Raw genomic sequence first — 25378 nt, 5'->3', positions numbered from 1 at the left:
GGCCAGCACATTCCCTGTTGATGTGACCATCTAATTCAGGGCTGTCCAATCTTTTGGGTTCCCTGGGCAATACTGGAAGAGGAAGAATTATCTTGGACCACACATAAAATACACTAACACTAGCAATAGCTTATGAGCAAAAAAAAAAAAAAAAATTGCCAAAAAAAAAAATCTCATAATGTTTTAAGAAAGTTTACATGTTGGGTGTAGTGGCTCATACCTGTAATCCCAGCACTTTGGGAGGCTACAGTGGGCAGATCACTTGAGGTCCGGAGTTCGAGACCTGCCTGGCCAACATGGTGAAACCTCCTCTCTACTAAAAATACAAAAATTAGCCAGGTGTGGTAGCGGGCACCTGTAATCCCAGCTACTTGGGAGGCTGAGGCAAGAGAATTGCTTGAACCTGAAAGGTGGAGGTTGCAGTGAGCCAAGATCATGCCACTGCACTCCAGCCTGGGTGACAGAGGGAGACTTTGTCTCCAAAAAAAGAAAAAAAAAAAAAAGAAAGTTTACAAATTTATGTTAGACTGCATTCAAAGCCACCCTGGGCCGCATGTGGCCTACGAGCCATGGGTTGGACAAGCTTGATCTAACTGAATGCATAGGCAGTCAGAATTACAGAGACGTGCCCTTTCAACAAAGAACTGACCTAGAACCCTGGGTGGCTCCAAGTGGGCCTGAGGAACAACAGAATCCCAGAAATAAGCCCCGTCTGCAATACCAAGCGTGGTTCCTCTCCACAGTTGGGGAGTTGGGCCAGAAATCCTATGGCGCAACACAGAGGAGCCACTGACTCAGGCAAACATTTCCCCCAGTGGCCCCTGCTGCAAGAGCAGAGGCCACAATAGCCACCACACGCCTCCCAGATTGCCCGGAAGGCAGCCTGCAGGACCTCTGCTGTCAGCTCATCTGTTGCCTCATCCATTCAACATGTCTGAGCACCTACTGTATGCCAGTGACTCTGCCAGACCCTGGGGCTGTAAAGATAAAGCACAATCCCTGCACACGAACAGATCATTAGACTAAGGTATGATAGACAGGAGAGAAGACAGGAGGCAGGAATATTTCATAGTTACAATCCAGTCCTCAGTGGGACTCCCTGAGGTGGGAAGGCTGCCCTGACCCTGGGACCATGAGATGCTGGCATTGCCCACCATTGGCCCAGTAGCCTCTCCCCTGCTTTAGGAGTCCCACCTAGAGACTCCACAGCAGGGGACAGCTGACCACCTGAAAGCCCCCATCAGGCCCCAGAATTAGCTACAGGGTCTAAGGCAGGCAGGGCTGCCTGCAGCTTCTTCGTCTCTCGCCTGGGCCTCGGGGCTCCGGGGCCTGTGCCGGTAGCTGTCTCTGGAAGGCTGGTGGTACCCTCAGTGCAGAGCTGCCTCACTGTTTCAGACAAGATGCCCAACAGCCTCGGCCTCTCGATGGGAGCGACTGCAACGCCTGGGAGCCACGCTATGCTCCACCTTGAGCCACATCCTGGGCGAGGACTCTCCTCATGGTGTTCTCAGAATGTTGTTCCCCACTGCCCAGTTTTAATAAGTGAGTCAGTTTGCTGCCTCTTTTAAACAACAATGGGCCTCACTGGGATAATTCAGAGTGAGCTTAATGAGGGAAGAAACACAACTGACAAGCAGGAAGTGTGCCTGGGTGCCAGGAAAAGTATGAGCACTGGGAGGGGCCTCAGCCTTGCTTCTCAAGCCATTTGCTGGGGATAGTGGCCATGTGGCACATTTTATACACTCATCTACCTCAAGGTACATTCAATGTCCCCTCACACCCCCTCCCATGTCAGGGAGACAAACCCCAGACAACGCACAGAAACAGAGAATCCAAACTCCGTTGATGTTTGAGCTTGACAGGGAGCAAGAGAGTACCTCAGACCTTAGACAAGATGCGTAGCTGGCTCAGTCACTGTTACGAAAACGATCATAAGCCATCCTGGCTTAGCCCTCAAAGGTCCATGTCCTGGGAAAGCCAGGGCAGTCGATCACCCCCTGTGCCCTACTCTCCTTGCATGAATAATTCCTCCCACAGGGGAGGAAGGTGGTCTGGAAATGAGCCCGAGGGAGAGGTGAGCAGGAGTTTCTGCACTGCACACACTCAGGGGCAGGGGCACCTGGGAGAACTGGGTCCCACAGCCCCAGAGGTGGGAGAGTTACGTATTCACCAGGGGAAGAAGGCTGAGGGTTTAATACTTCCCAGGCCTCCACTTACTCCCTTTGCAAACTTTGCTCCCCTTCCTCAGAGCTGCGGATCCTGCTGCTGTGTGGTAGTGACCTGCTGGAGTCCTTCTGCATCCCGGGGCTCTGGAACGAGGCAGATGTGAGTAGCAAGGTTATCGCCTGGCACCCAGCTGGGACTGGCAGGGATGGGAAGGGTACATTTGATTTTGGCCTCTTGTCTTCACTTCTTCTGAACTCCTAAGAGGGCAGTCCATTCATATCACTATGGTAGAAAATTCTCACCTACCCCCAAGCTTTATCTCCTACTGCATTTTTACAGTTACTCCTCCTCAAGCTTGCTCCAGTAAAGCCCCTGGGAAAAAAGCAAGCTGAGTCATGCAGTATCTGGCTCCAAATAGTGCTGGGGTATTCATGTGTTGCAGGTGAGGAGAAGGAAGGGAGAAAAAAAAAATCTTTGCCCTTTTGAGATTATTGTGTGTTTTGTTTTCCTTTGATTCCTTTTGAAGAGGTGGTAAATACCACCCTGGAATCCCCTCAACAAGGGAAAATTGGTCCAGAGGGGAGAAGTTCATGGCAAGAGGTCAGCAGGATCCTTGGCAATTGACTTGGCATTGAGGGAACCAGGAGGTTAAACTTACACCACTCAGGAGCTCAATGACACCTTTCGTTGCCAGGTCTGACTGTGATGATCTCAAACCAGCTCACCCATAAATGACTCACTCTTCACACATACATTCATTCTTATCCCTTCATTAATTCATTCATCTGGTAGCCTAAGCTAATGCTAGCTCCCAAACCCATAGCTGTATGCACATTGAATTCCCAAGGCAACAATTCTAGACGTAGTGCTTTTTGATTAACTTGCTATGTGACTCTGGACCTGCCTCAGTTTGTTGTTGTTGTTGTTGTTTTAATCTATGAAATCTATAGAATGTTATCTACAGCGTTCTGAGATTTTAAAGAAACGTTGTACCACACAATCCTTGTCCCCAAGTAATATGTGGCATGACATACACATATGAAATATTTTCGTGTACATTTGTGTGTCTCTGGACAGAGATAGAGAGTCAGGACAGAGGCAGGACAGGGTCAGGCTCAAGATTCGAGTTCTACTCCAACACAACTCATGACAAAATATATTGCTTTTTTTTTTACTTGTTTTTGAGACAGAGTCACTCTGTCGCCCAGGCTGGAGTGCAGTGGTGTGATCTCGGCTCACTGCAACCTCCGCCCCCCAGGTTCAAGCGATTCTTCTACCTCAGCCTCCCAGGCACCTGGAATTACAGGCACTCGCCACCATGCCCAGCTAACTTTTGTATTTTTAGTAGAGACGGGGTTTTGCCATGTTGGCCAGGCTGGTCTTGAACCCCTGACCTCAGGTGGTCTGCCTGCCTCGGCCTCCCAAAGTGCTGGGATTACAGGCGTGAGCCACTGTTCCCTGCCAACAAAATATATTCTGAGCTTCAGTTTTTTGCATCCCTGAAATGAGCCTAATAAGAGTGCCTACATCCCCTGGGTTTGGAAGGCTTAAATGGTATTGTGTTTTGAAAGTGCCTAGCCCCTGCACCTGACACACAGTCAAGCTCAGCAAAGCTAATAAGTGAATTTACCTAGACACACAGATACACACAAAGCTATGCAGGGTGAAGGGCATAAATGCTAACATGCTGTGGGATAACCAAGATGGGAGGGAAAGTTTCCAGGAAGTAAAGTCTACTGTGTGAAATATACAGTCCTCTCCACCCTGGAACCATTTCCTACCTCCTTTCAGGTAGGAGATTTTAAACCTCCTTTCAGTTCTAAATTATGTGGCTTAATTAGCTTTTGCTTTCCTCGATAATTCACAAGGAGCTGTGAAAGTCAAAAGTAATGTGGCAAAGTTCTGTACAAGAGCTCATCAAAGCTCTTTCAAGAATCCAGGAAAAATCTGGGCAATCACCTGGGGCCCCATTTTATTGCGGAGGCCTGGGCCGTCCTGGAGGAATTTAGAGAGACAAGGTCAGCAGCTGTGGCACAGCCTGGAGTGCTGTGGAGCAGGAATCCCTGAGGGCTATTACTAAGTGTGATGGGTGAGGAACCTCCTCTCAGGGGCAGACCCAGGCTTCCTGGAGCCTGAAACTTACACAATTCGGGGCCTTGCTGCAGGCCAATGCCTCTCTGCTCCTCCCAGTTAGATTGCTGACTTAGAGTGCAGGTCCTCTAACTTCTCTCCAAAACGGCTGGTCTTGGTGTTGTCAGATACCAACATTATAGGACCAGGGAGAAGAGCCCCAGGTCTCTCCTTTTCTGGTTGGTCCCTGGTGCTGAGACCAGGGTTGGTTGGTTTAGACAGAAAATCTGAGAAACCAGTAGCTGTTGATTTACCAGGGATGTGACAGCAGAGGTGGAGTGAACTCATTGGGTCAAATACGTTCCCACTTGACCACTTGGCAAGTCCCAGCCCCAACCCTCTTCCCTTTCTGGATTCCCCAGGGAGATCATAGAATTTCTGTCCCACCTGGGTGGTTGTGGAAAAAGGGGAGGGATTCTCCCATCCCATTTCCAATCACCATCTGAGATGGATGACTTTGGAACATCCCCTGGAAGCCAGGGACGGATGAGATAATGAACCAACAGCAAGATCAGGTGACCAACTAGTCCCCGTTTCTGCAAGACTTACCCAGTTTTAAAACTGAAATACTAGGCCAGGCGCGGTGGCTCACACCTGTAATCCCAGCACTTTGGGAGGCCAAGGTGGGCGGATCACGAGGTCAGGAGATCGAGACCATCCTGGCTAACATGTTGAACCCCCCCGTCTCTACTAAAAATACAAAAAATTAGCTGGACGTGGTGGTGGGCACCTGTAGTCCTAGTACTTGGGAGGCTGAGGCAGGAGAATTGCTTGAACCCTGGAGGCAAAGATTGCAGGAGCTGAGATCACGCCATTGCACTCCGGCCTGGGTGACAGAGCAAGACTCTGTCTAAAAAATAAAATAAAATAAAATAAAAAATGGAAATGCTTATATCCTGGGACCTCCCTCAGTCCCGGGTTAGCCACCCTGGAGTCCCAGGACACCCAGCCTAGCTATGCACAGAGGGTACCACGTCCCAGGCCAGTAGGGACCCACATCTAGCTTGTCCAGGGTGGTGAGAAATCCAGTCCCCTGCAGAGGCAGCAGAAGGATTTGGGTGAAGCAGACCCTCAAGCTTCCTCCAGATGGCTTTCTGGAGCCTGGAGCAGACCTGCTTCCACGTCCTGCCAGCCAACTGCTCAGTCCCCTGCCTCAACTGAGCCCAAGTGATCCTTAGAGGTCCTTAGAATCACTGAGTCTGAGACAGAGGGGGGAAAGTTTCAAGAAGCTGTTTCCTCACATAATGCGTGTGAATCTCAGCCTGCGACAGAGGTGTGCCGGAAATATCATGTTAATGTATTTACATCAAATTAACATACCAGTCCAAATCCCTATCCCACAGGGATGGTGGTAATTTCGTCTCAGCCATTACTAATTAGCAGACCTGAAAGACTCTTGCACACCCCGAACATGAGGACAGTCCTTCAATTTCAGTTCACCATGGTCACCACAGACATCTTCCCTGTCCAAGCCTTTGTGGTCCCTTGAAGTCAAAGGTGCCCTGCTCTGCACCCACCGGGAGCAGGAAACTCCTGGCTGAGTCTGGAGGCCTCGTGCTGGGCCCCATTGTGATCACCAGGCCCGTTCTCCTCTGAGGCTTTGCCCCTAGTGTGCTGCCCAGGAGGAGGAGGAGTGGGCTCCACAGAGCTCTAGCCTCTTCCTATTGTAGGGAAAGTTGGTGGGAGGGCAGCAGAACCTCTTCTTTGTTCTTTCTATCCCCAAGTCATCTTCCCTATTTTCTCTCCCCTCTTCAGGACATCTAATGAAATGTCTTTTTTTTTTTTTTTTCCCTAAGAGACAAGGTCTCACTATGTTGCCCAGGCTGGTCTCGAACTCCTGAGCCCAAGTGATCCTCCCACCTCGGTCTCCCAAAGTGCTGGGATTACAAACCTGAGCCACTGCACTAGGTTCAAAATTTCTTCAGTGAGTTTAAAGGCATTGACTTCAGGCCGGGCGCTGTGACTCACGCCTGCAATCCCAGCACTTTGGGAGGCCAAGGCAGGTAGATCACCTGAGGTCAAGGGTTTGAGACCACCCTGGCCAACATGGTGAAACCCCATCTCTACTAAAAATACAAAAAATTAGCCAGGCGTGGTGGCGGGCACCTGTAATCCCAGCTACTCGGGAGGCTGAGACAGGAGAATCGCTTGAACCCAAGAGGCAGAGGTTGCAGTGAGCAGAGATCGTGCCATTGCACTCCAGCCTGGGTGATAGAGCAAGACTCTGCCTCAATAAATAAATAAATATTAAAATAAAGTCATTGACTTTAAAGCATTCTGGTTTTGTCCTGCAAATTCCTCCTGTAAAAGATCTGGCTCTCTGCTAGAAATAGAGCTGGCCAGCCAGGCGTGGTGGCTCACACCTGTAATTCCAGCACTTTGGGAGGCTGAAGTGGGTGGATCACTTGAGGTCAGGAGTTTGAGACAAGCCTGGCCAACATAGAGAAACCCCATCTCTACTAAAAATACAAAAATCAGCCAGGCGTGGTGGTGCATGCCTGTAATCCCAGCTACTTGGGTGGCTGAGGCAGAAGAGTTGCATGAACCCAGGAGATGGAGGTTGCAGTGTGCCAAGAATGTGCCACTGCACTCTAGCCTGGGTGGCAAGGCAAGACTCCAAAAAGCAAGAAAGCAAGAAGGAAGGGAGGGAGGGAGGGAAGGGAAGTGAAGGAGGGAGGGAAAGAGGGAGGGAGGGAGGGAAAGAGGGAGGGAGGGAGGGAGGGAGGGAGGGAGGGAGGGAAGGAGGGAAAGAAAGGAAAGGAAGGAAGGAAGGAAGGGAGGGAGGGAGGGAGGGAGAGAGGGAGGGAGGGAGGGAGGAAGGAAGGAAGGAAGGAAGGAAGGAAGGAAGGAAGGAAGGAAGGAAGGAAGGAAGGAAGGGAAAAAAACAGAGCTGGCAGAGGAGGGTATAGGGAGCACAAAACTAGTTAGCATGTCAGTGAATTAGTCCACTGCCCTTATTTGGGGAAGGGTGGATCTCAAGTTCTGGAAAAGGAACATCTTTCAGGAGTAGGTACAGAATGAGCTCTGCTTATTGTACCAGCAAGTTCTACCATCTGGGGTTTGCCTGGAAACGGCCTGTTTTAGGAATGTCTGTTCCTAACCATGAGACTCCTGGAAATGAGATATGTGAGACCTGCTTCTGCTTCAGGTTCCATTCATTTGCCCGTTCATTCATCCCTTTCTCAGAGCACATTTCTCTTTATTACCTGGTGCCCCAAGTGATACTTGTTGACCATAGACCTTTGCTTGGAGACCATGAGGCCAAAACCCTGAAATCTGCTGTTAAAAGAAAAACCTCAGCCAAATGAAATTTAAAAGAGTTTAACTGAGCCATGAACAATTGGTGAATCAGGCAGCATCCCATGCCAGAGTAGGCTCTCAGACTCCAGAGCAGCCATGTGGTGGAAGATTTATGGACAGAAAAAGGAAGGTGATGTACAGAAAATGGAAGTCAAGTACAGAAACAGCCTTATTTGAACACAGTTCGAACAGCTGGCTACATTTGATTGGCCAAAACTTGGTGATTGGCACAAATGTAAGCTAAAGCCTGTTAACACCTCCACTTGTTATAGTTCAGCATGTACAGAGAAACCTTTAGGCTGAACTTAAAATATGCAGGGAGGCAGCTTTAGGCTAAACTTGATTTAACACTGCCCATGACTGGGGACAGGAGGGCAGGAGAGAGATCAAAGCTTTTTCTTGGAAACGTCCTAGGCCCCGGCCCCACACTCCAGCCTCTCATATCTTCTCCAGAATCTTCAGAAACAAGGCAGGAGGGAAGCCACTGGTTCAAACGGGTCTGGGGAGAAAGCTTGAAGGGGCTGTGGAGCAGCCTGGCCTCCAGCCAGGCTGGGAACTGGCTGAGACCGTCTGTTGGACAGCAGGACTGCCAAGGCCTCCTCCAGCACCAACACACACTCTCTACTAAGTCAGTTTTGCTCTTTCTTTCACTTTGGATTCTTGAACCAAAGCTCTCCATCCAGAAATCTAATTACATGACTAATGGGATGACCCCCATCCCCACCCCAAACACCTCCCTTGTGGCATTTCCCATTAGGCATAAAGATCCATTAGCCCACAGCACATTCTGACCTTCTCTGACCAGTGACACACCCTTCCCCTTACATTCCGTGGAGAAAAAATTCCATACATAGTCATCGAGTTTCTCTCAAGTGTAACAGAATAGAGTTGCTGTATGGGAAATCAAGATCCAGACTTTTGGACCAGCCTCGGAGATCAGAACCCAGCTCCTGCCACGCCACTGCATTCCCGAGTTCTTTATTGGAGAACTAGTCTCTCCCAGGAGACCTGCTCCTTTGCTTTGCTTTTCTGCATCCTGACACCAGCATCAGTGCAGGCATCCAGGCATGGATCAGGGACCGTGGGAAGCCAAGGCCAAAGGCAATAGGGTCAACCATGGGCAGATTTGTGAAGCAGAAGGCATCTGCACTCACTCCCCTCCCCAAAACAAAACCCGTTGTATAGGGATCCGATGCTGCCAACTGCTTTGTCCATCACTGTGCCCAGCAGGCAAATTAATTCTGACTCAAGGCCGAGAGTGGTGGCTCACGCCTATAATCCCAGCACTTTGGGAGGCCAAGGCGGGTGGATCACCTAAGGTCAGGAGTTCAAAACCAGCCTGGCCAACATGGTGAAACCCCATCTCTACTACAAATACAAAAATTACCCAGGCGTGGTGGCGGGCTCCTGTAATCCCAACTACTCTGGAGGCTGAGGCAGGAGAATTGCTTGAACCCGGGAGGCACAGGTTGCAGGGAGCCGAGAGAGCGCCACTGCACTCCAGCCTGGGCGACAAGGGTGAAACACCGTCTCAAAAAAAAAAAAAGAAAAGAAAAGAAAAGAAAATTCTGATTCAAGCATTCCTTTCTTCAATCAATCTTTCAACAAATGCTTATTAAGTGTCCGGGATAAACATAGCATGCATTTATCCTTGAGGCACTTGCAGTCTAAAAGTATCTTACTTTTCATTATAGTATTTCTTTATACTCTATTAAATATAACACATGAAAAGTTTAGAAGAGTTCCTGAACCTAGTACGCATTCCATAAATGTTGGCCGTTATTCATTTATTTTAAAATATTTATTGAGCACCCAGCCACGTGAGAAAACAAAGTAGACAAAGTACCTGACCGTGCACTTTACTTTCTGTGGGAGGGGGTGGCCCTTGAGCTGGGCTTTCAATTGTGAGCAGGACTAGGTTAAGTAGGTGGAAAGAGAAGAGCTTTTTAAGGAGGAAAGAGGATATAAAAGATTCAGTGGAGGAAGCAAGACCTTTGGGGAGATGTTCTGGTTGCTTGAAATAGGTGGATCCTGGTATTTATTTGAGATGGCATTAACTTTTGAGCAAGCAGCAAAATCATTAAGTTTAATGATTACACGTATTAGCTGCTCTCAAGAGTATTTCCATTTCAAATGAGCAAGAGTCAATATTTAACCCAAAGGAGCAAAAACTTGGGGATGGAACATCAGCCACCAGAGATGGCCACTGAGGGAATTGTTTTCTCTTTTTTCCTCTTTGCACTCCTCAAAGCCCAGCATTCCACGGGCTGGTTCTAATTGGCTGTATCCTACATTTTTCCAGCCAACCAGCCATGGGCTAACTGCTTCCTACATCCATCAGCTATGGGAAAACAACCAAAGAAAATAAACAGAGGAAGAGCCTGGGGCATTAGCCACTCCAGAAGAAATCCCAGGGCCCCAGGATAAATGGAACAAAGACAAACATTTGGCTATTCAGGCTCAGATGGTTTTTATCAGACAGTCCAGCTCCAGCCAGGAAGCCTGATAGACTCTTGCACCCCAGGGATTAGGCCCCCACACTGATATGACTGATACCAAATGATACCAAATTACAGGCTCAGGGGAAGGAGGCTCAGCTTCTACCAATGGGGGATTCTGGTTGTTCTCATGTGAAAGGCACTGTTGGTTTGGTTTCCAGGCTGTTGACTTGAGTCTGGAATCCCCTGCCTTCCCACACCCCCGGTTAAGTTGGCAGTGGGAGGGGGGATGATTTCATTTGGGAAGCCCCTCTTAAGAATGGTTCTCTCTCTCTCTTTTTTTTTTTTTTTTTTCATTAAGAGGGCCATCCTGGAAATACATTTCCACCTGCTGAACTCTGACCCTACTAGTTTCCTTCCAGCCTTCCCTCCAGAGAGTGGCAGGGGCTAGAGCAAGGGTGGAGCATCCTTTACTGAAATGGAGGGAGCATGTTTCAGAAGCTGCTCACGTACTGCATGACTTTTGCCAGAAGTTCTCTCTTGGCATCTTTTTAAAGTCATCCAGAAGTATTCTAAAATTATAATACTCTAAGGGTGATGCAGAGTACCCCAGCCTCCCAAGTAGCTGTGGTAAGCTGGGGGGAAAAATAAGGTAGAATATATTTTCAAATAGAAATTTTTTAACCAAAACAGTTTCAAGTCACTACAATATGAGTCTTAAAAATGGATCTAGAAGAGGTGTGATGTGGAGGAAAGAGTCTTTAAGGCAGACCAGAGTGGATTCCATTCACTTGTTAGCTGTGCAACTTGGATAGGTTATTAAATCTCACTGAGTCTTGGTTTCCCCATCTATGAAATAAGAACTGAGGCACATATCTCAGAAGATAGTTGTCATAAGGATTAAATGTGATAAGTTCCTAGTACTGTGCATGGCACATAGCAGGCACCTTAATCAATGTTTCTTCCCCTCCTTCCCAATGGGCCCATGTGCATCCCTGACTAATCCTTATTCAGAGAAGAAATACAAGTGGGCTGCAGTCGTTGATGTACTGTACCTGAGAAGAGAGCACTGTTTGGGAGGGAAAGTCAGGCTTCAGAACGCTGATCTCAGGATGGCCCTGCAGAGGATCTTGCCAGTTAAGCCTGCCAGGGCAAATCCACATACATTGGATCCTGTTGCTAATGGAAGTCAAGCCCTCTGTTTAAAACACTCTAATGGCGTTTATTTGCAATTGGAATGAAACCCCATCTTCATCATGATCTGGTCCTTGTCTACTTTTCCAACCGCCGCGTACCCTAGTCCCACCTAGTTTATTTGAACAGTTTTCCCCACCTCAGGGTCTTTGTACTAGCTGTGGCTTCGTTGGGAATCCTCTTCTCCTAGATATCCCTGTACCCATCCCTTCATATCACGTAGGTTTCAACATAAAGGTCATTTGGTTTTATAATGAATATTGTACTTAACCCTATTTGATGTTTTCCTTTTATTTATTTATTTTTCAGAGACAGGGTCTCACTCTGTCACCCAGGCTAGAGTACAGTGGCGTGATCATAGCTCACTGCAGCCTTGAACTCCTAGACTCAACTGATCATCCTGGGGTCAAGCGATCCTCTTGCCTCAGCCTCACAAGTAGCTGGGACTCAGGCACGTGCCAACACACTCAGCTAATTTAAAATAAAATTTGTTTTTGTAGAGATGAGGTCTTACCACCATGCTGCCCAGGCTGTCTGGAACTCCTAGGCTCAAGTGATCCTCCCACCTTGGCCTCTTAAAGTGCTGGGATTACAGGTGTGAGACATCACACCTTGCCATGATGTTTTCTTATTTATGTATTTATTTGTTTATGATCTCTCCTTACTTGAAGGTAAGCCCTTTGAGTACAGGAAGCTTGCCTGTCTTATTCGCCGATACCAGAACAGTGCCCAGTTCACCATATACATGCTCAATAAAAGTTTGTTGAATGAAAGTTGAGAACAACTTGGTTGGAGGAGTTCAGCTCATAATACAGTTTGCCTCCCCCATGGGATATGGCCCAAACTTTTGCCAGTTACCCATGATATATTAGTCACTGTAAGATATTAGCCACCCAGTAGCAACCTACTCATATCTTCACAGCAGTAGATACAATTGAAAATAATCATTTGTTTAATGTCTCATACCAGACAGTGATCTGTCCAAGAGATGAAGCCATATCTGCCTTGCTCAACCCTGCATCCCTAGTGTCTAGGAAAGTGCCTGGCTAAGACCATAAGGCATCCACCCCCTCAAAGCATCCCTTTAAATCCAGCAGGGCAGGTCTTGAAATTCAGCCTCTTGGAGGGATGATGCAAACTCTACGTTCCTTCCAAGAGCTCTGCTGCCTGGGTCATGAGTGTTTTCTCTTCCAAGGCCAAGTTGCTTCCTGCCTCAACATGTCTCATATCCTTCCCTCAGATTCCCCACATTTGGGGAAGCAGAGTCTACCACCTCCCACATCCTCTCCCCATCCCTTTCCCTACCTCCCCTGGGGAGCCTTTGACCAGAAGATGAAAAGATATGATCAAAGTTGTGCCTGTGAGCAGGAAGTAGAAGCAGGATGAATGCCACAGACCCCCACCTCTGAGGCTCGACACAGGCCAGTGCTAAAGTGAGGGCCACTGTGTGCTGCAGGGGGAGAAGATTGTGTCCTGATTCTGCCCACGGTGTGGGGTCACATTGGTCACCATCAGGAATGAGATTTACCAATCAGGACAGTTCTACCACATTGGCCACTCGTCCACCCCACCTTTCCACCCCAAGGGCAAGACCCACAGAGAGCTCTTCATGAAGACAGGAGGTGCTGGTCCCCTCGAGCAGAAACAAGAGTTCAGTTCCAGAGGCCTGGGCACACTCCTGCAGGCGCCATAGGAAGGGGATCTGAGTGCCCTATGCTTCCTGGGGTCAGATGTCTGCCCTTACACCCCCCGCTCCTGAGGGCACAGGGGGAATGTCCTTATTCTTGCTGGACTTCTCAGAGGTGCTGAGGTACCTGTCCCACGAGTATCTCATTTTGACCCCATCCTAAACCAGGCCAGAATATTAGCAGCTTAGGTAATTGTCCATGTGGTTTAAAGCAACAATTCCCAAAGGTGGGTGTATATCCGAAGGATTTGGGAACTTTGTAAAGATAGAGGCTCCAGCCCCTTGACACATGCTATATCAAAATTTCTCAGGTGAGGTCTGGGGAATATGTTTGTTGTTGTTGTTTATTTTATTTTATTTTATTTTCACAAATAATACTTTTTATTTGTCACCCTTAAAGTCTGAATTTTAACAGATTCTTGGTCCAGTGGCTTTTATCCACTAGCTTGTTCAACTTTAGCCCCTATCTCTCCCCGCAGTAGTTTTTCCAGAGCCACTACCTTCACACAAAGGTAGCGGCTGTGGAAAAACTAATGAAAACATCACGGAGAGGACAGATTGGCAAGCCTTTTCTGTTTTCCAATGCTGTCTGGGATCAATTTATTGACCACTTCTTTCAAGTCATTTGTCTACAACAACCCCTCCACCCTGCACCTGGTCATTATTACCATCATCTTCTCCAAGATTTGGCAGACCTGAGCCTAAGATGTCTTCCATATCCGATTGTTGCCTCTTTTTAGTAAAACCAACGCAGAATAGATGAAGCAAATAACCATTGGTGGTCTTGATTCAGACTGAGCTTCAGTCATGGTCTGTCATTTTTTTTGACCATGGAACACATTTTGTCACAGGTAAGATCCAGGCCATGGAAGTGAGTCAGGCAGTTTTTGCCCTGGGGATCTTCAGTAATTAGCTTGAATTTTCTAAATGCAACTTCAGCATGTTGCAGATGAGCAAGACTCACTTCAAATGCACAACACTTGAGGCCATCACAGCTCCATGCAATTTTGGTTTCTCGCATCCTTGGGACTGGTGTTTTTCCGTTATTTCTTATATGAAACATATAGCTGGTATTTTTACATCATACCAGTCTTATAAAATGAATCAAGTGCTCTCTTCTTGGCTCCCTTTTTGCCACATTTTGTAAAGTGACTATTCTTGCCAACCACCTTAGTGCTGCTCAGAGAACCAAAAGGGTGAAAGTGCAACTCTGGTGAGAATTTAGGCTTAAGGGGTGGGAGCGCACAAGGGATGCAGGTTTAATTAGGGTGGCCAGAGAGGATCTCACCAAGAAGGTGACATTTAAGTGAAAGATTTTAAGCCAAGGAGCAACATGATTTGGCTTATATTTTAACATTATCAGTCTGGCTATTGGGAATAGACTAAAAAAAGGCAAGAAAATAACAGGGAGACCAGAGAAATTCAAACGAGAGATGATAGAGGTGAGCTAGTCTCCTAGTTCTGCAAACTTGGTGGTTTAGGATAACACATATTTATTGTCCTACAGTCCCAGAAGTCAGAAGTCTGAAATAGGTTTTATTGGGCCCAAATCAAGTTGTTGGCAAAGCCAACAACTCCAGAGGATCTAGGGGAAAATTAGTTTCCTTGACTTTTTCAGCTTCTAGAGCTGCATTTGTCATATTCATTGGTTCATGGTCCCTTCCTCCAACTTCAAGTCCCACAGTGGAGCATCTTCAAATCTCTTTCTGCTCCATCTCCCATTATCTTATCTCTTCTGAGTCCAGTCTCCCTCTGCCTCTTGTAAGGGTACTTGTTACTGCATTTAGGGCCTGCCCAGATAACCCAGGGTAATCTCAAGATCCTTAGTTTAATCATATCTGCAGAGTCTCTTTTGCCATATTCACAGGTTCCAGAGATTAGAACCTGGATATCTTTTAGGTTCATTATTCAGCCTAACAAAATAGCCTTGGACCAGTATAGAAGGGGCTGACATGGTGAGAAATGAGCAGATTCTTGGATTTGCTTTGAAGGTAGAGTCCATTGGACTAACTTATAGACTGAATGTGGGATATAAGAGAAAGAGAGGAATCAGGGAAAATACCAAAGCTTTTTGTGTGAGCAATTATAAGAAGAGAATTTCTGCTGGGCATGGTGGCTCACACCTGTAATCCCAGCATTTTGGGAGGCCGAGGCAGGCGGATCACGAGCTCGGGAGTTCGAGACCAGCCTAACCAACGTGGTGAAATCCTGTATCTACTAAAAATTACAAAAATTAGCCGGGCATGGTGGCGCGCGCCTGTAATCCCAGCTACTCAGGAGGCTGAGGCAGGAGAATTGCTTGAACCCGGGAGGCAGAGGTTGCAGTGAGCCAAGATCACACCACTGTACTCCAGCCTGGGCAACAGCGAGACTCTGTCTCAAAAAAAAAAAAAAAAAAAAAAAAAAAAAGGAAGAGAATTTCTCTTTATGGAAAAGATGACAGGAAAACCATTTCTTTGAGGGGAGTGGTTGGTTTAACTGTTTGTTTATGTTAGCAGGGCCAGGGGCTCATGGACATAATGAGTTTGAGATGGCCTATCCAAGTGGGCATATTGAGAAGGCAGCTGACATATGAGCCTCCAGTTCAGGAGAGAAGTTATTGCTGGAAACATTAATTTGGAAGCCTTTAGTGTGCTTTTAAAGCTTCAAAATTGAATGAAATCATGAAGGGTGTGAGTGTGAATAGAAAAGAAAAAACATCCAGGGACTGAGGCTTGGAGGAGGTCAGTGGCTCAAGGTCAGATAGAACAGGAGGAATTAGCACGGGGGCCCAAAAAGGAGTAGCCAGCAGCCAGAGAGGTAGAAGGACAACCAGGAGAGGGTAGTGTCCTGAGGCCTGGTGAAGGCAGGCAATGGGGGCTTGAGGTGGGAAGGACAGCTAAGCTCCTAGAGGGAGATGGGCACTCGTTGGACTGAGGGCACATCTCACCAGCTCTAGCACCTAGTACCTTCCCTTCCCGAACACGCACACACGCACACACACAAATACCCTCCACCATGAACAATGTTTCTAAGCAGTGCAGCTCATTGAGCAAGGCCTGCTTTGGGGGCAAGACACCCAGATTTTCTCCCATAATTCTCCAAACTGGTGCTACAAAAACAACAGTGTCTGGCCAAAGCAGCAGAGAGTATCTGCAGTCTCTGGCCTAAACCCCGGCCGTGATGCCCTAAAGCTGTAGATCTTGTCTCATAGATCCTCTCTTCCTCGACCCATCTGTGATTCCCAGGGACAAGTCTGTCACTGTTTTTGGAAAAGGAAAACATCCTAAGAAGTAAGGCCTCCATCTGCTTGCCACCCACTGAACAGCCTGGCACAGTTATTCACTGGGCGCTCAGTTCATTAGGTACTGAGTGCAGAGCAGCAGCTGCACTGTTGTCACCCACAGGGCGATTCCCCCATGAGGACTGCTATTCTGAGCCATTATTTTCCTGGTTTGAACTAGAATGCTCACTTTATATAGACCCATTATTACAAACATCATATATGAAACATTCATCAAGTTTACAGAATCAATTTGAAGGCAGATCCTACATTATGCAATCTATACTAGATTATCTTGAAACATCTACATAACCACGCAGCTTAGGAATCCCCATGGATACCAGCTTGGATAGATTCTGTCTTCTCTCCTGTCCTCCTCTCCTCTTCCCTCCTTTCTCTTCCTCACTCTCTTCTGCTCTTCTCCTCCCTTCTCTTTTCTGTCTCTTTCTCTGCCAATTTCCCCAGAACTTTAATTAAGTACTTAGACCACTGGTTCACCAGCTTTGTTGTATATTGATATCACCTGGGGAATTTAAAGAACTTCTGCTGCCTGAGTTCCAGCACCAGAGATTCTGGTTTAATTGATCTTAGATGTGAGCTAGGCTTTGGAAATGTTTAAAGCTCCTCAGGTGATTCTAATGTGCAGCTAAGTTTGAGAACCAGTGTCTAAGTAGTGAGTCCCAGTGCAATATCCTAAATGCCATGGCAGAAGGAGCTGACTCTAACTCCAACTCCCTGCCCTGCCTCTCCCTACCATTTCTGGTTTATAAGACAAGAGGTTTGGTGTCAGTTTACCTGATACGAACAACACCAATAGATGCAGTGTGTTGTGCAATGCTCTGTATCTTCCAGATTACATGATCCAATGGGGGCTCTGATATTCTACACCTAGCTTTTTAACTTCTCTCTACGACTTTCCTCCTAAGACACCTTTAGCTAACTTTTTATTTCAGCGACATCAGAGCTCCAGCTGCAAGTGTAGGTCCAGTTGTAAGCAGTAGGAGAAGCAGAGTAAAGGTGGACAGAAATAATCAGAATGTGCACACACATACACAACCAGTAAATCAGGCTTAGAAATGGAATTCTGCTGGTGTAGAAATCCTCTGGGAGAAGGGGCCACCGTGCCCCAGTATATCTGTTTTTGTGCCACTTGTTTAGATAATTATGGGAAAAAACCCTTGCCCTCAAATCAGGTCTTGCTCAATGAACTGTGCTGTTTAGAAGCCACCTATCTCCTCCTCCCTTCCCCCGTCTGGGATCTGTAATTGGCAAGATCTAAACAGTAATATGCCCAGGGTAGATCCAAGAGTATTAAATGCCATAACTTTCAGGCTCTTTCAAAATAAAAGTTGGCACAAATTTCCCGGAAGCAACTTGGTGATATGTCTCAAGAGCTTGAATTATGTCCAGCTTATCTCCTTTTATCCAATTATGTCATTTCTTATCCTAAGGAAATAATCAGAGGTGTGATAAAAGATTTATGTACAAAGATCTTCACTAAAGTGTTATGTATAATTGCAAAAAATCAGAAGTAACTGTACACATAGTGTAAAATGTACAGATTATTAAAAGTTATGTTTTCAAATAATTTTTAACAATGTAAGAAAATTCTCAAAATATAATGCTAGTGAAAAAAGATAGGTAAAGCGACTAATTTTATAGTTTAATCCACTTGTGGATATATACACCTATTTGCAGAGAGAAAAAAAACTACAGATATACACTCAACCATTCACAGTCACTACCTGGATTGTGTGATTGTGATTTATTTCTTTTTATTTTCCTAGATTCTCTAAGCTTGCATTGCATCTACAGTCAGAAAATAAAAATGTTATTTCTTTTAAATGAAAACAAGGTTTGGCTAGGTGCAATGGCTCACGTCTGTAATCTTAACACTTTGGGAGGCTGAGGTGGGAGAATCACTTGAGTCCAGGAGCTGAAGACTGGCCTGGGCATCATAGCAAGACCCCTTCTCTTCAAAAAAATAATTTTAAAAAATTAGCCAGTCATGGTAGTATGTGCCTGTGGTCTCAGCTATTTGGAGGCTGAGGTGGGAAGATTGCTTAAGCCCAGGAGGTTGAGGCTGCAGTGAGCCATGATCGTGCCACTGCACTCCAGCTTGGGAGACAGACTGAGAACATGTCTCAAAAAAAAAAAAAAAAAAAGTTTCATTTCTCACATGGCACCGCGCGTCTATCAAAAACTGATCTCTGAAGTGACCCTAATCATCATCATCATCTCCCTACCACAGCCTGGGTGCCCAGTGATGCATTCCAAGAACTTCTAGTTCTAGCTCTTGGCTACCCCTTGAGTCCCACAGCAGTTTTTATGAGGGTGAGCTGGAAGAGCATTTGGTCCCTCTCATGACGTCCATCTGAGGGCTCAAATGTGCTTGCTGAACAGAGGGATCTGTTTCACTCCAGAGGGTGTTTACCAGGTAAGGACGCGATGTCATTCATGTGATTCTGCAGCATTGTGAACTCAATGGGAGCCTCAGGAACTGGAGAGATCTTGCCAGACATGTAAGAGTTCATTTATTCCTTAAGTCTAGGGTATTTATTAAGCGACTTCTGTGTACCAGTCAATGCTTTCACTTAGTCTATTAACACCGTTGAGGGTTGTTCCTTGAAGGAGCTGGCTGATGGGGCTGAGAAGAAGGCCAGTTTGGGACTAAAGCTTGGGGCTGCATGTGGATGAATGGAAGCGGGCGCTGCTAAGTAGTTGCTTGGTAGGAGTTTGGGATCAGGGTTTCACCAAAGCGCCCTCTCTCTGTTTCTTCAGATGGAGGTGATTGTTGGCGACTTTGGGATTGTGGTGGTGCCCCGGGATGCAGCCGACACAGACCGAATCATGAATCACTCCTCAATACTCCGCAAATACAAAGTGAGTCCTCCATCCTGCTAGTGCATCTGTGATATGGCCCTTGTGTGAGAGTCCTGGCAGCTGGAGGAGTGAGAGAGCAAAAGGAGTTTAGTGGGAGGGACTGGCAACTGACTCTCTCTGCTCTGTCCTCAGAACAACATCATGGTGGTGAAGGATGACATCAACCATCCCATGTCTGTTGTCAGCTCAACCAAGAGCAGGTATGTTTGACAAATGGCCCGAGAGACTTTAGTCAAACCGTCTTATAAGTCTCCGCATAACTTTCCTCCATCAGAGATGACCCTAAGATTCAGGCAGACATCTGCTGCCCTGGTGTTTAGCTTTCTGTTTGGACCTCATTTGTTCCCAGCCATTTTACCTTTTTTTGGTTTTGTTTTTGTTTTTTGATTTTGTTTATTTTTTTGAGACAGAGTCTCACTCTTGTTGCCCAGGCTGGAGTTCAGTGGTACAGTCTTGACTCACTGCAACCCCTGCCTCCCAGGTTCAAGCAATTCTCCTACCTCTGCCTCCCGAGGAGCTGGGATTACAGGCACATGCTACCATGCCCGGCTAATTTTTGTATTTTTAGTAGAGATGGGGATTTCACCATGTTGGCCAGGCTGGTCTTGAACTCCTGACCTCAAGTGATCCACCCACCTCGGCCTCCCAAAGTGCTGGGAATACAGGCGTGAGCCACTGTGCCCGGCCCCAGCCATTTACTTTTAAAAGGGGGGACAGTCCATTAGCTAGTCTTAGCTGCTTTAAGGGGAGAAGAGGGTGTTTTCAGTTGTAGACGCTTTAGTTGGAGGTACTTACGGAATAATATTTGACAAGGGTACAGGCTAAGCTGCCAAAACAAAACAAAACAAAAATCCAGTATTCAGAGTTTTAAATGTTAGATGTTTAGTTCCCTCTTACTGAAGTCAAAGATGGAATCTACGGCCTCATCCATATAAAACTTCCATCTCTGGGTGCACGGCTGCTGCAACGGTGGCTCTTCTCAGCCAGTGGGAAAAGGCAAGGTGAAGCCCATGGCAAGAAGCTTTGTCTTTAAGGTGACCCAGAGTTGTGCATACCACTTCCCTTTGCATCACACTGACTCAGGGGTGAAGGACAGCTGGGAAATAGACTGTGTAGCTAGGCAGCCACACACCCAGATAAAACTCAGTATGCTTTATTACTAACCCAAAGAAGGAAAGAATGGGTGTTAGGGGCCAGTTACCAGTTTCTACCATAAACCCAAAGTGGAAATGTTAAGTGGAATGGTGAAGTATACAGAATATAGAGGCTTAGAAGTGTAAAACTGAAAGCCACGAACATGTAAGTGTCAATTAAAATTCTAGGTGTGGACAAGCTCACAGAAAGAGTCAAGAATAGAAGACTATGGGGAACATTGCAAACATTTTAGCATTTGATAGAAAGTTAAAAGGCAGTTAGAAACCACCAGCAGTGGTGGCCCAGAAGCCAAGGTGAGAGAGGATACAAAGATGGAGAGCATTGCCATCTGCGTCCCATCTTTCAGAGAAATCAAATGAGACCAGGACTTTAAAAAGTAATTGCCTTCTTCCCTGGAAGGCAATTACAGAGGCACTCACAAGGGTAGCATCCACTGTGAAGTGAGGGCAGAAGCAATGGGCAGTAAGGGGAGAGGAGTAGGATGTGGTTCCAAACATGACTGCACATTAGAGTCGCCATGCAGAGTTATACAACAGTACAAATTCCTGTGGCCCGCCCAGTCCCACTGAATCAGAATTTATGGGGGGTGGGCTTAGGAATCTGCTTCTGAGTCACAGGTATACACACTTTTTCAAAAAGCTTAACTATGTGAGGAGGCACTTAGGGACCTAACTTGCAAGGTCAGGGTGTAACCGCCCAAGGGGTTCACCTTGCTGGCTGCCTAGACAGAGCAGATTAATCAAGACAGGGGAATTGCAGTAGAGAAAGAGTAATTCACGCAGAGCTGGCTGTGAGGCAGACCAGAGTTTTATTGGTACTCAAATCAGTCTTCCTGAGCATTTGGGGAGCAGAGTTTTTAAGGATAACTTCGTGGGTTGGGGAAGCCAGTGAGCCAGGAGTACTGACTGGTCAGAGATGAAATCATAGGCAGTCGAAGCTGTCTTCTTGCACTGAGTCAGTTCCTGGGTGGGAGCGGGGCGCAAGTTCAAATGAGCCAGTTTATTGATCTGGATGGTGCCAGCTGGTCCATCAAGTGCAGGGTCTACAAAATATCGCAAGCACTGATCTTAGGAGCAGTTTAGGGAGGGTCAGATCTTGTAGCCTTCAGCTGCATGACTCCTAAACCATAATTTCTAATCTTGTGGCTAATGTTAGTCCTACAAAGGCAATGTAGTCCCCAGGCAAGAAGGAGGTCTGTTTTGGGAAAGGGCTGTTATCATCTTTTTTTAAACTATAAACTAAGTTTCTCCCAAACTATAAACTATGAACTAAGTTTCTCCCGAAGTTAGTTCAGCCTACACCGGGAACAAGGACAACTTGGAGGTTAGAAGCAAGATAGAGTCAGTTAAGTTAGATCTCTTTCACTGTCTCAGTCATAAGTTTGCAAGGTGGTTTCAAGGGCTGTGCATGCATTGAAAGGCAGTGAGCTGGTCTCCAGTGAGATCTCACAGGCAGGACTCAGACGCCTTTTAGAATCTAGGTATGTGGAGGAATATTTGAATTTTTAAAAATAATTCATTTGGGTCTGACACCTAGACTATTGTGTTAGGAGAGAACAGGAAGCAGCCAGACCAAGGCTGGAAAAAAACTGTGCAGAAGCCAAAATGTGTCACTGGGGTCCTTTATACCTGTTGGTGCCTCTCCTCCATGGGCTCCTGTAGGAAAGAAAAGATGTAGTGAATCCCAAGAATCGCTGGAAGAGGATTCATACTCTTGAGGCCAGCATGCAGAGGAACCCAAAAGGATAAAATAAGGATAGTTCTAAGAGGAAAGCTTCTAACAATAAATGCTCACATTAAAACAGAAGAAAAACCCCAAATAAATTGCCTAGCATTATGCCTCAAGGAACTAGAAAAAGAAAAACAAACTAAAGCCAAAGGAAGGAAATAATAAAGATTAGAGCAAAACTAAATAGAGAATAGAAAAACCATAGAAAAAATTAATAAAATGAAGAGTTGGTTTTTTGAAAAAAATAAACAAAATTGACAAACCTTTATCTAGACTGAAAAAGACTCAAATGTATAAAACCAGAAATGAAGGTGTAGACATTATAACAAATGTTTCAGAAATAAGATGGATCATAAAGAATTATTATGAACAATTATATGCAAACAAATTTGGTAACCTAGAGGACGTGGATAAATTCCTTTAAAAAGATAATCTGGCAAGATTGAATCAGGAATAGCCTGAAAAAACCAATAACAAATAGATTGAAGTAGTAATTTAAAACCTCCCAGCAAAGAAAAGCCAGGACCAGATGACTTCAGAGCTGAATTCTACCAAATTTTCAAAGAATAATTAATACCAATACTTCTGGGTTTTTTTTTTTCTTTTCTTTTCTTTTTGAGACAGAGTCTTACTTTGTCACCCAGGTTGGAGTGCAGTAGCGTGATCTTGGCTCACTGCAACTTCTGCATACCGGGTTCAAGTGATTCTCCTGCCTCAGCTTCCCAAGGAGCTGGGACTACAGGTGCCTGCCACCATGCCCAGCTAATTAGTGTATTTTTGGTAGAGACAGGGTTTCACTATGTTGGCCAGGCTGGTCTTGAACTCTTGACCTTGTGATCCACCCACCTCGGCCTCCCAAAGTACTGGGATTACAGGCATGAACCACTGCACCCGGCCTATACATTTTAAACTCTTCAAAGAAATACAGCTGGAAGGAATACCTCCTAGCACATTCTATGAGGCCAGCATCGCCTTGATACCTACGCCAGATGGGAAGATACCACAAGAGGCCAGGCACAGTGGCTCACACCTGTAATCCTAGCACTTTGGGAGGCCAAGGCTGGTGGATCACTTGAGGTCAGGAGTTCAAGACGAGCCTGGCCAATATGGTGAAACCCTATCTCTACTAAAAACACAAAAATTATCCAGGCATGTGACTGTAATCCCAGCTACTTGGGAGGCTGAGGCAAGAGAATTGCTTGAACCCAGAAGGCGGAGGTTGCAGTGATCTTAGATCATGTGCCACTGCACTCCAGCCTGGGCAACAGAGCGAGACTCTGTATTAAAAAAAAAAAAGGCACCGCAAGAAAAGAAAACTGTAGGCCGATATTTCTGATGAACATTGATGCAAAAGTCCTCAATAAAATATTAGCAAATTGAATTCAACAACACAACATGAAGTTTATACATGATGATCAAGTAGGATTTATCCCTGGCACACAAGGCTGGTTTAACATATGCAAATCAGTCAATGTGATACATCACATAAATAGACTGAAAGATAAAAACCACATGACCATAGCAGTTGATGCAGATGAAGCACTGGACAAAGTTCAACATCCTTTCTTGACAGTTTAAATATAGAAGGAAAGTTCTTCAACATAATAAAGGCCATTTTTATTTATTTATTTATTTTTATTTTTATTTTTTGAGATGGAGTCTCGTTCTTTCACCCAGGCTGGAGTGTAGTGGCACGGTCTCAGATCACTGCAACCTCCGCCTCCCAGGTTCACACGATTCTCCTGCCTCAGCCTCCTGAATAGCTGGAATTACAGGCGCATACCACCACGCCCGGCTAATTTTTTGTGTATTTTTAGTAGAGACAGGATTTCACTATGTTGGCCAGATGGTCTCGATCTCCTCACCTTGTGATCTGCCTGCCTCAGCCTCCCAAAGTGCTGGGATTACAGGCATGAGCCACCGCACCCAGCAAGGCCATTTATTTATTTATTTTTAAACCCACAGCTAGCATTATAATCAATGGGGAGAAAATGAAAGCTTTTCCTCTAAGACCTGGTATAAAGCAAGAATGCCCACTATCCCCAGTTCCATTCAGCATAGTACTGAAAGTACTATCAAGAGCAGTTAGACAACCAGGTGCGGTGGCTCACACCTGTAATCCCAGCAGTTTGGGTGGCCGAGGCATGTGGATCACTTGAGGTCAGGAGTTAGAGACCAGCCTGGCCAACATGGTGAAATCCCGACTCTAATAAAAATACAAAAATTAGCTGGGCGTGGTGGCGTGTGCCTGTAATCTCAGCTACTCAGGAGGCTGAGGCAGGAGAATCACCTGAACCCAGGAGGCTGAGGTTGCAGTGAACCAAGATCACACCATTGCACTCCAGGCTGGGTGACAGAGTGAGACTCTGTCTGGAAAAAAAAAAAAAGAAAGAAAGAAAGAAACAGAAACCCTTAGGAATAAATTTAACCAAGGAAGTGAAAAATCTGTACATAGAGGAGTATAAAACATGGACAAAAGAAATTGAAGATGACACAAATAAATGAAATAAATGAAAAGCATTTCATGCTCATGGATCAGAAAAGTTAATATTGTTAAAATGTCCATGCTACCTAAAGCAATATAAAGATTTAATGAAATCCCTATCAAAATCCCAATAGGGGCATTCATACTTCACAGAAATAGAAAAATCAACCCTAAAATTTGCTCAGAACTGCAAAAGACCCTGAATAACCAAAGCAATTATGAGAACAAAAAAAGTTGGAGGTATCACACTTCTTCATTTAAAATGATATTACAAAGTTATAGTAATCAAAATAGTATGGTACTGACATAAAAGCAGACACATAGAGCAGTGGAACAGAATAGTGAGCCCAGAAATAAATGCAAACATACATGGTCAACTGATTTTTGACAAAGGTACCAAAAAGGCACAATAAAGAGAGGATAGTCTCTTCAATAGATGGTGCCAAGAAAACTGGATTTCTATATGCAGAATAATGAAATTGGACCTTATCTTACACCAGCCACAAAAATCAGCTCAAAATGGATAAAGGACCTAAGCGTAAGACCTGAGGGAAAAAAAAAACAAAAAAACAGAAGAAAACATAGGGGAAAATCTCCTTGACATTGGTCTTGGCAATTGTGTCTTGGATGCCACACCGAAAACACAGGCTACAAAAGCAAGTAAAAACATAAATAAGACTTCAAACTAAAAAGCTTCTGTACAGCAAGGAAACAATCAAATATTTTCAAATCATATATCAGATAGGGATTAATATCCAAGATTTATAAAGAACTTACACAACTCAAAATAGCAAGAAAACATATTACTCAACTAAAAACTGGGCAAAGGGTCAGGGTGTGATGGCTCATACCTATAATCCCAGCATACTAGGTGGCTGAGGTAGAAAGATTGCTTGAGGCCGGGAGTTCCAGACACAGTGAGACCCTGTCTCTATCCTTACCCGTTGCCA

General features: G+C 45.7%; 1 protein-coding gene across 4 annotated transcripts in view; it reads left to right on the top strand.

The window, feature by feature from the left end:
• NMNAT2 (nicotinamide nucleotide adenylyltransferase 2) overlaps positions 1 to 25378 on the top strand; it is a 174707-nt gene that overhangs the window by 143002 nt on the left and 6327 nt on the right. For 2 of the 4 annotated variants that reach the window (XM_005540192.5, XM_074029970.1), the window contains exons 8-10: positions 2249 to 2325; positions 18959 to 19060; positions 19193 to 19260. In XM_005540192.5, coding sequence (XP_005540249.1) covers positions 2249 to 2325; positions 18959 to 19060; positions 19193 to 19260 — 247 coding nt within the window. Of the gene's footprint in view, positions 1 to 1395; positions 1662 to 2248; positions 2326 to 18958; positions 19061 to 19192; positions 19261 to 25378 lie in introns of those variants that run through there. The other 2 variants (XM_074030035.1, XM_045393740.3) reach the window with 2 other exon arrangements.

This window comes from Macaca fascicularis, chromosome 1 (genome assembly GCF_037993035.2).
Source record: "Macaca fascicularis isolate 582-1 chromosome 1, T2T-MFA8v1.1".
Lineage (NCBI taxonomy): Eukaryota > Metazoa > Chordata > Mammalia > Primates > Cercopithecidae > Macaca > Macaca fascicularis.
This window is presented reverse-complemented; position numbering and strand designations above follow the sequence as displayed.